Source organism: Haliotis rubra, unplaced genomic scaffold (assembly GCF_003918875.1).
Source record: "Haliotis rubra isolate DU_JTF1 unplaced genomic scaffold, ASM391887v1 Scf208, whole genome shotgun sequence".
NCBI classification, from domain to species: domain Eukaryota; kingdom Metazoa; phylum Mollusca; class Gastropoda; order Lepetellida; family Haliotidae; genus Haliotis; species Haliotis rubra.
In genome coordinates, this window is record NW_025766092.1 from 362,571 (window position 1) to 376,737 (window position 14,167).

Genomic DNA, 14,167 nt, shown 5'->3' on the forward strand with positions numbered 1-14,167 from the left:
ATAAACTAAGGGACGATCCCATGAAAAACAGATCTACATGACGTCATAAACTAAGGAGCGATCCCATGATCGTATATATGACATATGACGTCATAATGTAAGGACAGGTGTTAATACGAGCGCTCCAGATTGATTTAGACCACTGAACAGAACATTTTCAGACCAACGTTTATGTTAATGTGTTCATAACAAAGGCTCGCTTTATCAGCCATCTTTGAAATAGTAATTACTTCTCGGAGAGCACTCCAAACACACTTGGATGTCATGATGAACTGATTGCGTGAACCGGTTTAACATGGCTATCCGGTGGTATAATGTTTCAAGTCACCCATGACGACATTGCAAATACATCTGACGAATTGCACAGATTCAGTTATACTGAAGCTCTGTTGTATCGCTAACCTGGCGCCATGCTAACTGATCCGGTAAAATACCACAGTCGTACTGAGCTCTTGGATTATCTGTGAGTGGGCACAGAAATGACTAATGTATCAATTGTTAATGAATATATTTGACCGCATGCAATCCTAAGAGCCCTCGTTGTTAACCTGTATTCGTGCACGCTATCGGAACACTCCGCTGGGCAGTGCACGGACAGGTGGATCTCAATCAGGTTGTGTACTATTGGAATATTTACAGGTGTCGCCCTCGCACTTCATTCAGCTCAGCAACCTTAATCCTCAGACTTCAGCCACATCTGGTGTCGACTAACGTATTGCTCCACATGTGTTGTGGTGGAACACAACAGTTCAACAGAGAGCTTAAGGCACATAATCTGATAGGATTCCGGGTATAACGAGGTCCTCAGAACCTTCTGTATGTCGCCACAAGTAAACCTCGGATCACCGGATCTGACTTATGTGGTGCGGTAAGCCGACAGCTTTTTTTTATGTTCGTGATATCAACCACTGGTTTGTCTCACCAGACTAGATTATTCACAGCCATAGACAATACAGCCATCTCACGAGACCGGTTAGAATAGGTCTCTAGCAACCTTTGCTTTACATGCTGGATAAACCCGTGAAGATACGGGTTAGAATTGGTCTTCAGGTGGTCAGGCTCACTGGCCTGGTTGATACATGTCACCATATCCCAACTGCACGGATTGATGTCCATGCTGTTGATCACTGGATTGTCTGGTCCAGACTCGAATATTTACAAACTGCCACCACATAGCTGGAATATTGCTGAGTGCGGCGTTGAACAACACAAACAAATCATGCTGGACAACTACACGGACCATAATACTGAATCAGTTGTCTGCGTACCAATAATATCAATCACACTATTGTATGGTCGAGACTTGATCATTTACAGGCCAGTATCATACAGCCGGGATATCAAGCCAGAAAGCAAGCGAACATATATATCTGCAAGATGGATTGTCGTGACGCAAAGAAAGACGTATTTCTGTACAGTTAAGCTCGATGTCATCTTGATATCACAGCATAAACAAATATTGACACATCCACCAAGAAGGCATACACGTATCTCAAACTTTGTTCCTGTACTGAAGAAACTGTGTCAGGTATTTCAAGGTTTGATTGGGGTGAGTAAGTCTGGTCGATGAAGTGTAAATCAACCGACGTCACAGGGGTTCGAGAACACAGAATGCCTATTATAAATTTTCACATGATCAGTATGTATTCAGTTTTCATTCTCAGCTCCCTGAGAAGTATACAACCGAAGCAGCTTCTGAGGTGCTAGAAGGTTAACAGTCACTTTGCCATTTACATTTGCCGGGTACCCGTTTAATGATGGCTGAACAGAGGGTTATTTCGAAGAAAGCTACTTGCCGTATGAGACGACATACGTGTGACGTGTGCGGCAAGACAAACACATATAAGGGGTCAACCTGGCGAATATGGCCAAACATCCAACTACTTTCCGCCACTGACCTTGTTTAACATGTCACATGTCCCCAGTAACGTATGGCTGTAGTTAGAGCCCACTAACACTGTTCGGTGACCTGGCTAATTGCATTCACTGCGACCCGACAGATCTCCGTGATACAGCTTGGATATTCGGATCATAACAGCGGCGTAAAATCCTACTCATTTTTTACCCCACGATGGCGTCCAGTCGGTGGTTTGATTTGAACACTGGAGTGTTGAGGTCGCCGTCAGACAACTGCGCCATGCAACCACTCAGTAAAGTATGCCGGTTCATGTGATAAATAATCGTGCGTGACAAATGAAGTTAAAAAATATGTCTTCGTTCTCCAGGTTCCTTCAGTCGCGTGCAATGTTCTCAATGTCTTCCCATGCAATGTACTGAGAGATCCCGTCCGTCATTGTCCACATGATAATGCTGTTGTTGTGTATGTGTTTGTAATGTCGCATTGTCGCGCTTTGGGTTATTTTGCCTCTTTTTGCTTGTTTTTGAGAGGGCGATAACACTACAACGCGACAACGTCCCTTCCAGGATTCCATAGTTTGTATATTTGGTAAGAGGTCATACCTGGTGCCACCATGTCATGTTAGCTCATGTGGGTGAGTGAGTTGCGTTTAGCTGTTGTTTTACTGTGGGAGGAAATCCCAAAGTGAGGAAGGTCGCATCGTTTACCACTTTGATGAAACCCACGAGAACGGGTATGATGCGAAGAAACCTAGAAAAATAATAAGGCGACCGGGGATTAAAGCCAGGATCAGAGGTTCCGTTGCACATCATTAGACGACTGGGCCACCCGTACATCGATAGGTCATGTAGGGCTTATCACATCGTCATTGCCACCAGTATTGCCTTCGCCCCAAATAACACTAAGCCGCCACCAAAGGGTTCAGCTGCATGGGTCATCTCCTGGTGATGTGCTACGTTACGATGTCTCCATACGCGTCAAAAAGGTAAGAAGATAGCGACTTTCAACAGGCGTTCCCTCCGACCAGCAGCTCAGACCTTCTGATGGTACTGGTGCAGACTCCAACTCTCGATTGTCTGGGCAGTTTTCCCCATGGGTCATGAGATCGAATAAGGACTCAGTCATCACGGCCATTGGTCTTCCAGGTCGTGGATGTTGCGACAGGACATCCCTGCGTATTGCATGCCAGTAACTTGCCGTCGTGTATTTTCTGAAAGGCTACGTCAACAAAAGGTATTTCTTTCTTTCTTTTCTTTGAAATCAGTCAAGAAAACTGTACTGCAATTATGAAATTTACACCACAACATGCCAGACCCTTCAAAGTACGTGAAACTTTTCATAGCTTTTCACAGCTTTTGAAACATTGTGCGCCTTCTTAATGTGTAGACCCGTGAAGATGCGGGTTAGAATCAACCTTCAGTAACCCATGCTTGTCGTAGGAGGCGACTAACGGGATCGGGTGGTCAGACTCGCTGGCTTGGTTGACACATGTCATCTGTTCCCAATTGCGCAGATCGATGCTCATGCTGTTGATCACTGGATTGTCTGGTCCAGACTTGATTATTTACAGACTGCCGCCATATAGCTGGAATATTGCTGAGTGCGGCGTAAAACTAAACTCACTCACTCAATTGTCCTTGGATATGAATAAATATTTACAGGCCAAGTCCCACAGAAGAATGTGATAGCGGTCTACCAAACCATATAACAAGGGATCGATAGACCACAAAATCCAGTTTTCAATTCTGAATTTCGACAAACTGTATACATTTGCAGAGCTTCCGCTGATCAATGTGAGTTTAATTATCAACAGAAATAACTGCAAAGTAATGACAGTACACAACAGAATGGCAGTGCGTTGGGGTGGGACTGTGATAAAAATATTCGCCTAGGAGCAACAGTGATCAAACTTCAAGAACAGGTGAAAATAACGATATTCACAAATGTCTGGTCTGGATGTAGTGTGAGATTACATGCACGCACCTTTCCCATTGTATACATAAAAAGCTTCTGCAAGTTTGTTTTTTTATACTATTATTATTTTAGCTGTTCTAGAAGATACCCGACTCCCTCGAACTAAGAATGGAATACGATTGCATTATTTAACATGTTCATATTTTTTCACTGCCATATGACAATCTGCTAAAATTACATAAGCATATCTACATGAATTTCTGCATGATTTGAAAGTTATGTAATAACTAAATATTTTCAAAATTTATATTGTTCAGTATTTTTCTGCTGGCTACCTTACTAGCAGCGTGAATGTTGGTCAGAACCTATGCACACGCACACGCACATGCACATGTAGTGTTCCCAATCAGCATTCCCAAATTCGTTTCAGAAAATAATCAGCATCACATAAAACATATACTAAAGTATACAAATTTAGATGTACAAAAATAATGTGCAAAACTTCAGCATCAGCCTCATTCTAAACTACTTTCAATTGCAAGTAATCCACGTATTCATCATTATGCCTGGTTTGACTGTGGTAGTGTATGACATGAAAATGCCTTCCACAAATTCAAACATTTCTTCATTTCAAGGGCCATCATTCACCAGATCATCCTCAGCTACCATCGAAGCCAAAGATTGTCAGTAATGCAGTCACTATTTCCATGTGAGTCACTGGGTGCATGTCATATTAGACAATATTTGTGTATCAATACAACCATGTCCTGAAGACAAGTGCTGAAGACTTAGGAATGTCAATGTGACACATCCTTAGGGTAAGATGAATACAAATATGATATATTCATAGAACAATTTTCAGACAATGAATCCTCTGGAAAATTGGAATGAAGACTTGAGGCTCACAATTCAATGTCTTATTGCTATGAAACGCCAGATGAATAATTCAAGTTGATTCAGTATCATTCCGCATGTTGACTCTCCGCACTCAACATTACCTGATTTGTGACCTGAGCTCTATGCAAAGGTTTGTTGAAAAAACCTCAAAGTTAACACACAATACCTCTCAAGCATCATATTTTCCATTTGCAGAATTCTGTTTGGCAACAATTCCAGAAAGGAATTGCCCTTCATCCAATCAGCTGCTTAGACAAACAAGAACACACGTTTCATGTAAATATACTTTATTTAGTACAAATCGTGGGTAATGGGAGTTAGCATAAACAGTGATAATTAAGAAGCCATCATGTGATATAAACAGTAAACTCAACAGCACAACGTGACATTGGAGGAGGATCCAGTCACACATGTGCTTATCAATGATAAATATCGGCATGAGTTTCTATAACACTGGGTTAACCACTATAAAATCTCCAAGATCATCGTTACACTAAGTATTGGTAAACAGTTCTGTTAAAATGATAAGCTATCACATTTATTCACAGCTTCTAACTGTTGCCAGCAACTTATCTACTTTGGCCAACCAATAAAAATTGAGACATTTGAATTTTAGCCAATGAGAATGCTTGGAAGTTAAAGGGCCCAGCAGAAATTGCATAGACAGAAATGGTGCTGCAGCTTAAATGAAAACATCCTCAACTGTGAGGAGCAACCCTTTAACTGATAGATAAATCCTTGGTTGTACCATAGGATTCAAGTCTGCTTTAAAGGGGTAAGCCTATTCACTTATCAAAGACTACACCACCTTAATCCAAGGAATTGTGAGTACAAGTACTTACTTACAGTTTGAGATTGAGGTTATCTATCAGTGACTGGGTTTATGTGCATGGGATTAGGTGAGTGGGTCTGAGATACTCCCACCACAGCTTCATCAATGTTAACGCAAGGAGGAAGACAAATTCTTGCAAGCTAACAAATACCAATGGAATGTGTACTATTTTCTACATTGTTTCTACCACCTGATACCAAGACAAAGAAACAGGCGCTGTCACTCAAACAGGAACAACCAACTAGTCTGTCATAGGCAACTTGGATGTTTGTGTGGTTCTGTGGAATGGTTGAATGTCTTTATTGAGGGCAGTTTTGTCCAAACGTACTGGGTTATAATAAAGTCTACAGATCGTATAATCTCTGATAGTCTATGATGCATAAACCAAATAGTGTCCATAGACATAGGTCCCTACATGATAATAAGATGACCATTTATTATCGTGTCTTCTTAGTGTATGGACATTTGATGCAAACAAGTGACTGTCGTTGTCTGTATAATACCTTACTGACATAAAGGCAAGGAACCAACCAATGTGTCTACATGGAATCTGAATTCTAGCCAGTGACTACTGGGCAACCGGGTACGAAACCAGTAAACCCATACTGTCCACATGTTAGTTTCAGATAGGATGACCTCTAATGACCATTATTGTCTGAGTAATACCAACAGGGTATACTGATAGGTAATAAAAGTATCAACAAGATCTGTGGCTATCGGATGTCAACCAGTGACTATACTTGCCTGTTTACAAAACCAAATGGAAATTCAGATAGGGAGCCAACAAATTATGTGTCTTGTGTGTGTCTACATGTTATATGCTATATTACATAACAACCAATGTATTATCATTCCATTTTAAGATTGTTCTCCTTAAAAAAAGTATGTATCATATTTATTGTGATAATTTTGTTCTGACAACTTGAAACTTACCCAAACAAAATACAAGTTATGGTCAATATGATGTGTAGAAACTGCCTTTTGCTTTCCTATCATTCAATCAACATCATGTAATTCCACACCTGCCTTTCATTACAATCGTACATTGCTTGCATGACATTACCTGTATGACATCACCACATTAATGTCATCACATCCTGACATCACCCAAATGTCATCATGGCATTCCTACCATGACACTGAATCACCTGCGTGACATTCCTACCATGACATTGAATCACCTGCATGACATCATGACATTCCTACCACGACATCACATCACCTGCATGTCAACCCTACCATGACATCACATCACCTGCATGACATGACATTCCTATCATGACATCAACACATCACGTGCATGATGTCATGACATTACTACCACGACATCACATCGCCTGCATAACATGACATTCCTACCATGACATCAACACATCACGTGCATGATGTCATGATATTCTTACCATGATATCACATCACCTGCATGATGTCATGACATTACTACCATGACATCAGCACTTCACCTGCATGACATCATGACATTCCTACCACAACATCACCACTACAGGCTGTCAGAGCAGGTCATTGGGATCTTGATGCAACAGATCAGTTCATGAAAATTGTTTAAAAGCATTAGAAAACACCTGTCATATAAAATGAAATAGAAAACTGGAAAAAGTTGATCAAGGTGTAACATATAATCTCACTCATCTCTGTAATATGCATTTGTTATATAATGAAGAGTAAAACATTCTGTCATTCTGCAGTCAATACACAAAACGTTTAGAAGAATCCAAATGTTTAAGGATGCTCAAGTCTCCACACAACACAGGACAACCAGGATATAACATAGTTACCTCTTGAGGATGTGCCTCAGGATGTCTCTGTTATATTTACCAAAGAAACACTGCAAGAAAATAATCTGTGGAATATTTTTAGAACCTTGAATGGGTTGCCAAATCGAAAATTCAGGTTGCATTTTATAGCAAACAGATAATTTTAAATCACTTTAACAACTTATTTCTTCATCCAAAATAATTTTACAGAAAATCAAAGCTCTACACTCCAATTCGATTTTTGATTTTGATCTGCAGCCAGACTTGTTACATCAGAGTTTAGTGTTTTATCTCTCTCTGATTAATATAAAGGTGGAATTTTGTTTTTTCACTATGCTAATGAGGTCCACATGATCTATATCTAATAAAGGGAATATACTAAATGATCTACTGTAATTACCATTATATACATACTTCCATAAAGAAAAAACTTATAGTTTCGTCAGATATCTCAATAATATTGGTCCAGTAATACGTGTCTCTCCAAAACATTGCATATTTGTAATGGGATGAGACAAGGTTTCATTCTTATAGTGTTCTTCTTCAAGTTGAGACATTTCAGCTACAATGGGGACAGGGTCATATCTAATTCAAAGAAATGATATCCATTTTCACAAATTCTTGTAACATAATTAAATCTCACTATCACAGTTGCAAATCCTGTAAAAAAAAATGAAAACACTATCATACATCATATACAAAAATAACAGTAACAGTATAGAAGTCTTCAATGGATATACTCACTAATTGTGACACAAACATTGCAAACTCATATCCATAGTTTGTGGAATTTAGGGGTTTCAGTCCTTGTACCTTTTAATTCAAGCACCTAATTATCATGAATGAGTTACTTATTCACAATGACTACATTGCATAACTTTATTATTATTGAGTGTATCCATTGTAAAGTTCTGTCATCCCAAAACGACTTAAAGTCACTGTCACAACCATTTTGATATCTGATAATTGTGAAGAAACAAATAATATTATTTTCAAGCTCTGGCACGATGCTTTCGATGAACAGTCACCATTTTCGGACACCATAGTTCCACGATTTTTTCAAAATTCCAAAATTCCTGGAGTGTTCTCCTTCATATCAAAATAACATGTTCCGTTGATGTCCTTTGTTCCTGTTTCATAGAATCATAGTAACCATTCAAGTGCCCATGGTATCCATGGTGATTGTTTCCAAGGAGTAGCATCAATAGAGATTATTTCCATGCTTTCTGAAACTGTTCCTGATTGGTGCTCTCTGTCACAGCGTACTTTGCCAAAGCTTGTCAACAATACAACTGGTCCCACTGAATGATAATAGTACGTTGTCATGGCACACTATCAAGACAACACAGATAGAGTCACTTTTCCTCGCGCATTTTTCAGAATATTGACAGCTTCATCATGTGTAAGTCCATCCAGACTTTTCCCATTCACAGCCAAAATCTGATCTCCTCTTTTCAACACGCCATTTTCGGCGGCAGCTCCCTTCTCAAAGACGTTCTTCACATAGATGGGCAGATCTCCGTGTGGACTTCCATGACCTCCGACAATCGAGAATCCCAGGCCTTCTTGACCTCGCTCCAGAATCAGGGTGCTGCATTGTGGGCCTTGTCTGGCAACAGAAGAACTAAATTTGAATTCTGATGTCGGCTAAACACAGACAAAGCACATAAATTAGGATATGCTAATATTAAAACAAGATTACATTAGAAACACAGAGTACGCAAGTCATTACAGTGCGGGTCACAAGAGCCTCCTTACAGTAAGGATGATATCTACATGTATTGATTCATTAGTTGACAGCTGGAGATCCACAGTAATCAAGTCACCACAGTGTGGGTAACAAGTGCCCCCTTACAGTAAGGATGCTGTCTGCATGTACTGATACATCAGTTGACTGCTGGATATCCACAGTAATCAAGTCACCATGGTGTGGGCAACAAGTGCCCCCTTACAGTAAGGATGCTGTCTGCATGTACTGATACATCAGTTGACAGCTGGAGACCCACAGTAATCAAGTCACCACAGTGTGGGCAACAAGTGCCCCCTTACAGTAAGGATGCTGTCTGCATGTACTGATACATCAGTTGACAGCTGGAGACCCACAGTAATCAAGTCACCATGGTGTGGGCCACAAGTGCCCCCTTAGAGTAAGGATGCTGTCTGCATGTACTGATACATCAGTTGAGTGTTGGAGATCCACAGTAATCAAGTCACCACAGTGTGGGCAACAAGTGCTCCCTTACAGTAAGGATGCTGTCTGCATGTACTGATACATCAGTTGACTGTTGGAGACCCACAGTAATCAAGTCACCATGGTGTGGGTAACCATGGTGTGGGCAACAAGTGCCCCCTTACAGTAAGGATGCTGTCTGTGTGCTGATACATCAGTTGAGTGTTGGAGATCCACAGTATGGATGTCACCACAGTGTGGTCTACATGTACTGATACATCAGTTGAGTGTTGGAGATCCACAGTATGCAAGTCACCACAGTGTCGGCCACAAGTGCCCCCTTACAGTAAGGATGCTGTCTGCATGTACTGATACATCAGTTGACCGCTGGAGACCCACAGTAATCAAGTCACCACAGCGTGGGCAACAAGTGCCCCCTTACAGTAAGGATGCTGTCTACATGTACTGATACATCAGTTGAGTGTTGGAGACCCACAGTAATCAAGTCACCACAGTGTGGGCAACAAGTGCCCCCTTACAGTAAGGATGCTGTCTGCATGTACTGATACATCAGTTGAGTGTTGGAGATCCACAGTATGCAAGTCACCACAGTGTGGGCAACAAGTGCCCCCTTACAGTAAGGATGCTGTCTACATGTACTGATACATCAGTTGACTGCTGGAGACCCACAGTAATCAAGTCACCACAGTGTGGGTAACAAGTGCCCCCTTACAGTAAGGATGCTGTCTGCATGTACTGATACATCAGTTGACAGCTGGAGACCCACAGTAATCAAGTCACCACAGTGTGGGTAACAAGTGCTCCCTTACAGTAAGGATGCTGTCTGCATGTACTGATACATCAGTTGAGTGTTGGAGACCCACAGTAATCAAGTCACCACAGTGTGGGTAACAAGTGTCCCCTTGCGGTAAGGATGCTGTCTGCATGTACTGATACATCAGTTGACAGCTGGAGACCCACAGTAATCAAGTCACCATGGCGTGGGCAACAAGTGCTCCCTTACAGTAGAGATGCTGTCTGCATGTACTGATACATCAGTTGAGTGTTGGAGACCCACAGTAATCAAGTCACCACAGTGTGGGCAACAAATGCCCCCTCACAGTAAGGATGCTGTCTGCATGTACTGATATATCAGTTGAGTGTTGGAGATCCACTGTAATCAAGTCACCATGGTGTGGGCAACAAGTGCTCCCTTACAGTAGAGATGCTGTCTGCATGTACTGATATATCAGTTGAGTGTTGGAGATCCACAGTAATCAAGTCACCACTGTGTGGGCAACAAGTGCCCCCTTACAGTAAGGATGCTGTCTGCATGTACTGATATATCAGTTGAGTGTTGGAGATCCACAGTAATCAAGTCACCACAGTGTGGGCAACAAGTGTCCCCTTGCGGTAAGGATGCTGTCTACATGTACTGATACATCAGTTGACAGCTAGAGACCCACAGTAATCAAGTCACCACAGTGTGGGTAACAAGTGCCCCCTTACAGTAAGGATGCTGTCTGCATGTACTGATACATCAGTTGACAGCTGGAGACCCACAGTAATCAAGTCACCACAGTGTGGGTAACAAGTGCTCCCTTACAGTAAGGATGCTGTCTGCATGTACTGATACATAATTTAAGTGTTGGAGACCCACAGTAATCAAGTCACCACAGTGTGGGTAACAAGTGTCCCCTTGCGGTAAGGATGCTGTCTGCATGTACTGATACATCAGTTGACTGCTGGAGACCCACAGTAATCAAGTCACCACAGTGTGGGCCACAAGTGCCCCCTCACAGTAAGGATGATATCTACATGTATTGATACATCAATTGACAGCTGGAGACCCACAGTAATCAAGTCACCACAGTGTGGGTAACAAGTGCTCCCTTACAGTAAGGATGCTGTCTGCATGTACTGATACATCAGTTGAGTGTTGGAGACCCACAGTAATCAAGTCACCACAGTGTGGGTAACAAGTGTCCCCTTGCGGTAAGGATGCTGTCTGCATGTACTGATACATCAGTTGACAGCTGGAGACCCACAGTAATCAAGTCACCATGGTGTGGGCAACAAGTGCTCCCTTACAGTAGAGATGCTGTCTGCATGTACTGATATATCAGTTGAGTGTTGGAGATCCACAGTAATCAAGTCACCACAGTGTGGGCAACAAGTGCCCCCTTACAGTAAGGATGCTGTCTACATGTACTGATACATCAGTTGAGTGTTGGAGACCCACAGTAATCAAGTCACCACAGTGTGGGCAACAAGTGCCCCCTCACAGTAAGGATGCTGTCTGCATGTACTGATATATCAGTTGAGTGTTGGAGATCCACTGTAATCAAGTCACCATGGTGTGGGCAACAAGTGCTCCCTTACAATAGAGATGCTGTCTGCATGTACTGATATATCAGTTGAGTGTTGGAGATCCACAGTAATCAAGTCACCACAGTGTGGGTAACAAGTGCCCCCTTACAGTAAGGATGCTGTCTGCATGTACTGATACATCAGTTGACAGCTGGAGACCCACAGTAATCAAGTCACCACAGTGTGGGTAACAAGTGCTCCCTTACAGTAAGGATGCTGTCTGCATGTACTGATACATAATTTGAGTGTTGGAGACCCACAGTAATCAAGTCACCACAGTGTGGGTAACAAGTGCCCCCTTACAGTAAGGATGCTGTCTGCATGTACTGATACATCAGTTGACTGCTGGAGACCCACAGTAATCAAGTCACCACAGTGTGGGCCACAAGTGCCCCCTCACAGTAAGGATGATATCTACATGTATTGATACATCAGTTGACAGCTGGAGACCCACAGTAATCAAGTCACCACAGTGTGGGCAACAAGTGCACCCTTACAGTAAGGATGCTGTCTGCATGTACTGATACATCAGTTGAGTGTTGGAGATCCACAGTAATCAAGTCACCATGGTGTGGGCAACAAGTGCCCCCTTACAGTAAGGATGCTGTCTGCATGTACTGATACATCAGTTGACTGCTGGAGACCCACAGTAATCAAGTCACCATGGTGTGGGCAACAAGTGCCCCCTTACAGTAAGGATGCTGAAGATTTAGCCTGCACTTTACGACATAATGTTTGAACATGAGCCCGCCAGGCCACTTAGTGTCTGATCAAAAGAGGCGTGATTTGACCGAAAGACAAGGCAACCTGAAGGGGGTATGTTGCATTATTAAATTTTTATGAATTTTGAATTTGGAAGTTTGCCAGAAGTGGTCGATAGGAATAACTACAGGATGGTTTGGTTGGTGCTTGTTTTGTTTGTTTTTATGTTTTGTTTTTGTATGTTTTTTTATGTTAGCACTTGTTGGTCATGTTGGATCATATGCGACCAGGAAGGCCAGTTTGGATACAGAAAGGATGCTGTCTACATGTACTCACCCCTCAGCTGGAGGAGGCACAGAAAGTTCGGTGGCAGTTGGGTCGTTTGACATGTCAGTGCTGACTTGACGCTGAGCGACTGCCATTGACACTGACAGCCAGCTCCTCCCCCTGGATGACCTGCAGCATCACCGGCGTCGTTGACTTCAGCACGGCAACTGCCTCATCATGGGTCATGCCGTCTGTTGATCGGTTGTTGATCATCAGGATCTTGTCACCAACCTAAAGTGGAGGAACATTTGCAACATTACTCTTACTATCATACAATTACTGAACATTACACAATTGAGTTAGAGGTGCTTTACACCACCGTTAGCAATATTCCAAACATTTGCATTGTTTTGCATCAGGAAACTAGTTCTACTTAGTCCTGGATACCTGGGGCCTACTTTGCTTTGAAACCCAAAAGGTTTATTATTGCAAAAAGCAATGACATAATTGCAGACATTTCAGATGTCCATTTTTTCTTATTTCTTGTCATCTATTTCAAGTATAAATAGGATGACAATATAGCAATCATAATAATATTGTCCTGAGCCCTGTTCCTCCAATGATCTCAGCACTACAACTGTACTACGTCTCTAGTCAATATCAGTTAGGGGAGTTAGGATCAACCCAGTACTATGACTGTCCTTAGACAATGTCAAATAGTGGTTGTTAGGATTAACTTAGTGCTATGATCGTCCTTAGTCAATGTCAAGGTATGGGTATTAGGATTAACTTAGTGCTATGACTGTCCTTAGTCAATGTCAAGGTATGGGTCTTAGGATCCACTTACTGCTAGAACTGTCCTTAGTCAATGTCAAGGTATGGGTCTTAGGATCCACTTACTGCTAGAACTGTCCTTAGTCAATGTCAAGGTATGGGTGTTAGGATTAACTTAGTGCTATGATCGTCCTTAGTCAATGTCAAGGTATGGGTGTTAGGATTAACTTTGTGCTATGATCGACCTTAGTCAATGTCAAGGTACGGGTGTTAGGATCAACTTAGTACTGTCCCTTAGTCAATGTCAATGTCAATGAGTTAGTACATTTGTTAGGATCAACTGAGATGATCCTAAGTCAATGTTCAAGAAAAGGGGGGGGGGGGGAGAGGAGGAGGCGTTGACCCCCTCCCTTTACGTCACAGATGCTGACTTACCCGTAACCTGCCACACCGTGCTGCTGGGCCTGTGGGGGTGAGGTTTGCAACAATGATGGGAACATCCCCTAGCGGGGAGCCCACCCCACCAGCAATGCTCAGCCCCAGAGAGCCCGACTCGTCATGCTGGAGATCCACATTCCTCAAATGTGTCCAGTCCACACTCACATCTA

The 14,167-nt window shown here is 42.3% G+C and overlaps 2 protein-coding genes across 15 annotated transcripts in view; both read right to left on the minus strand.

The window, feature by feature from the left end:
• Nucleotides 1-4,939: 4,939 nt before the first annotated feature.
• The window catches only part of LOC124276345 (multiple PDZ domain protein-like), a 170,896-nt gene continuing 161,668 nt past the window's right edge, over nucleotides 4,940-14,167 (minus strand). For 8 of the 14 annotated variants that reach the window (XM_046711990.1, XM_046711987.1, XM_046711986.1 and 5 more), the window contains 3 exons: nucleotides 13,995-14,164; nucleotides 12,855-13,076; nucleotides 4,940-8,885 (listed from right to left, as the gene is read on the minus strand). In XM_046711990.1, the coding sequence (XP_046567946.1) occupies nucleotides 12,909-13,076; nucleotides 13,995-14,164 (338 nt within the window). In that variant the 3' untranslated portion in view covers nucleotides 4,940-8,885; nucleotides 12,855-12,908. The remainder of the gene's footprint in view (nucleotides 8,886-12,854; nucleotides 13,077-13,994; nucleotides 14,165-14,167) is intronic. The other 6 variants (XM_046711979.1, XM_046711980.1, XM_046711982.1 and 3 more) reach the window with 6 other exon arrangements.
• LOC124276324 (multiple PDZ domain protein-like) lies at nucleotides 8,612-12,907 on the minus strand. Its single transcript, XM_046711940.1, has 2 exons — nucleotides 12,855-12,907; nucleotides 8,612-8,885 (listed from the first exon to the last, which is right to left on the minus strand). Exons 1-2 carry the CDS (start codon nucleotides 12,905-12,907, stop codon nucleotides 8,612-8,614), a joined length of 327 nt encoding a protein of 108 aa, XP_046567896.1.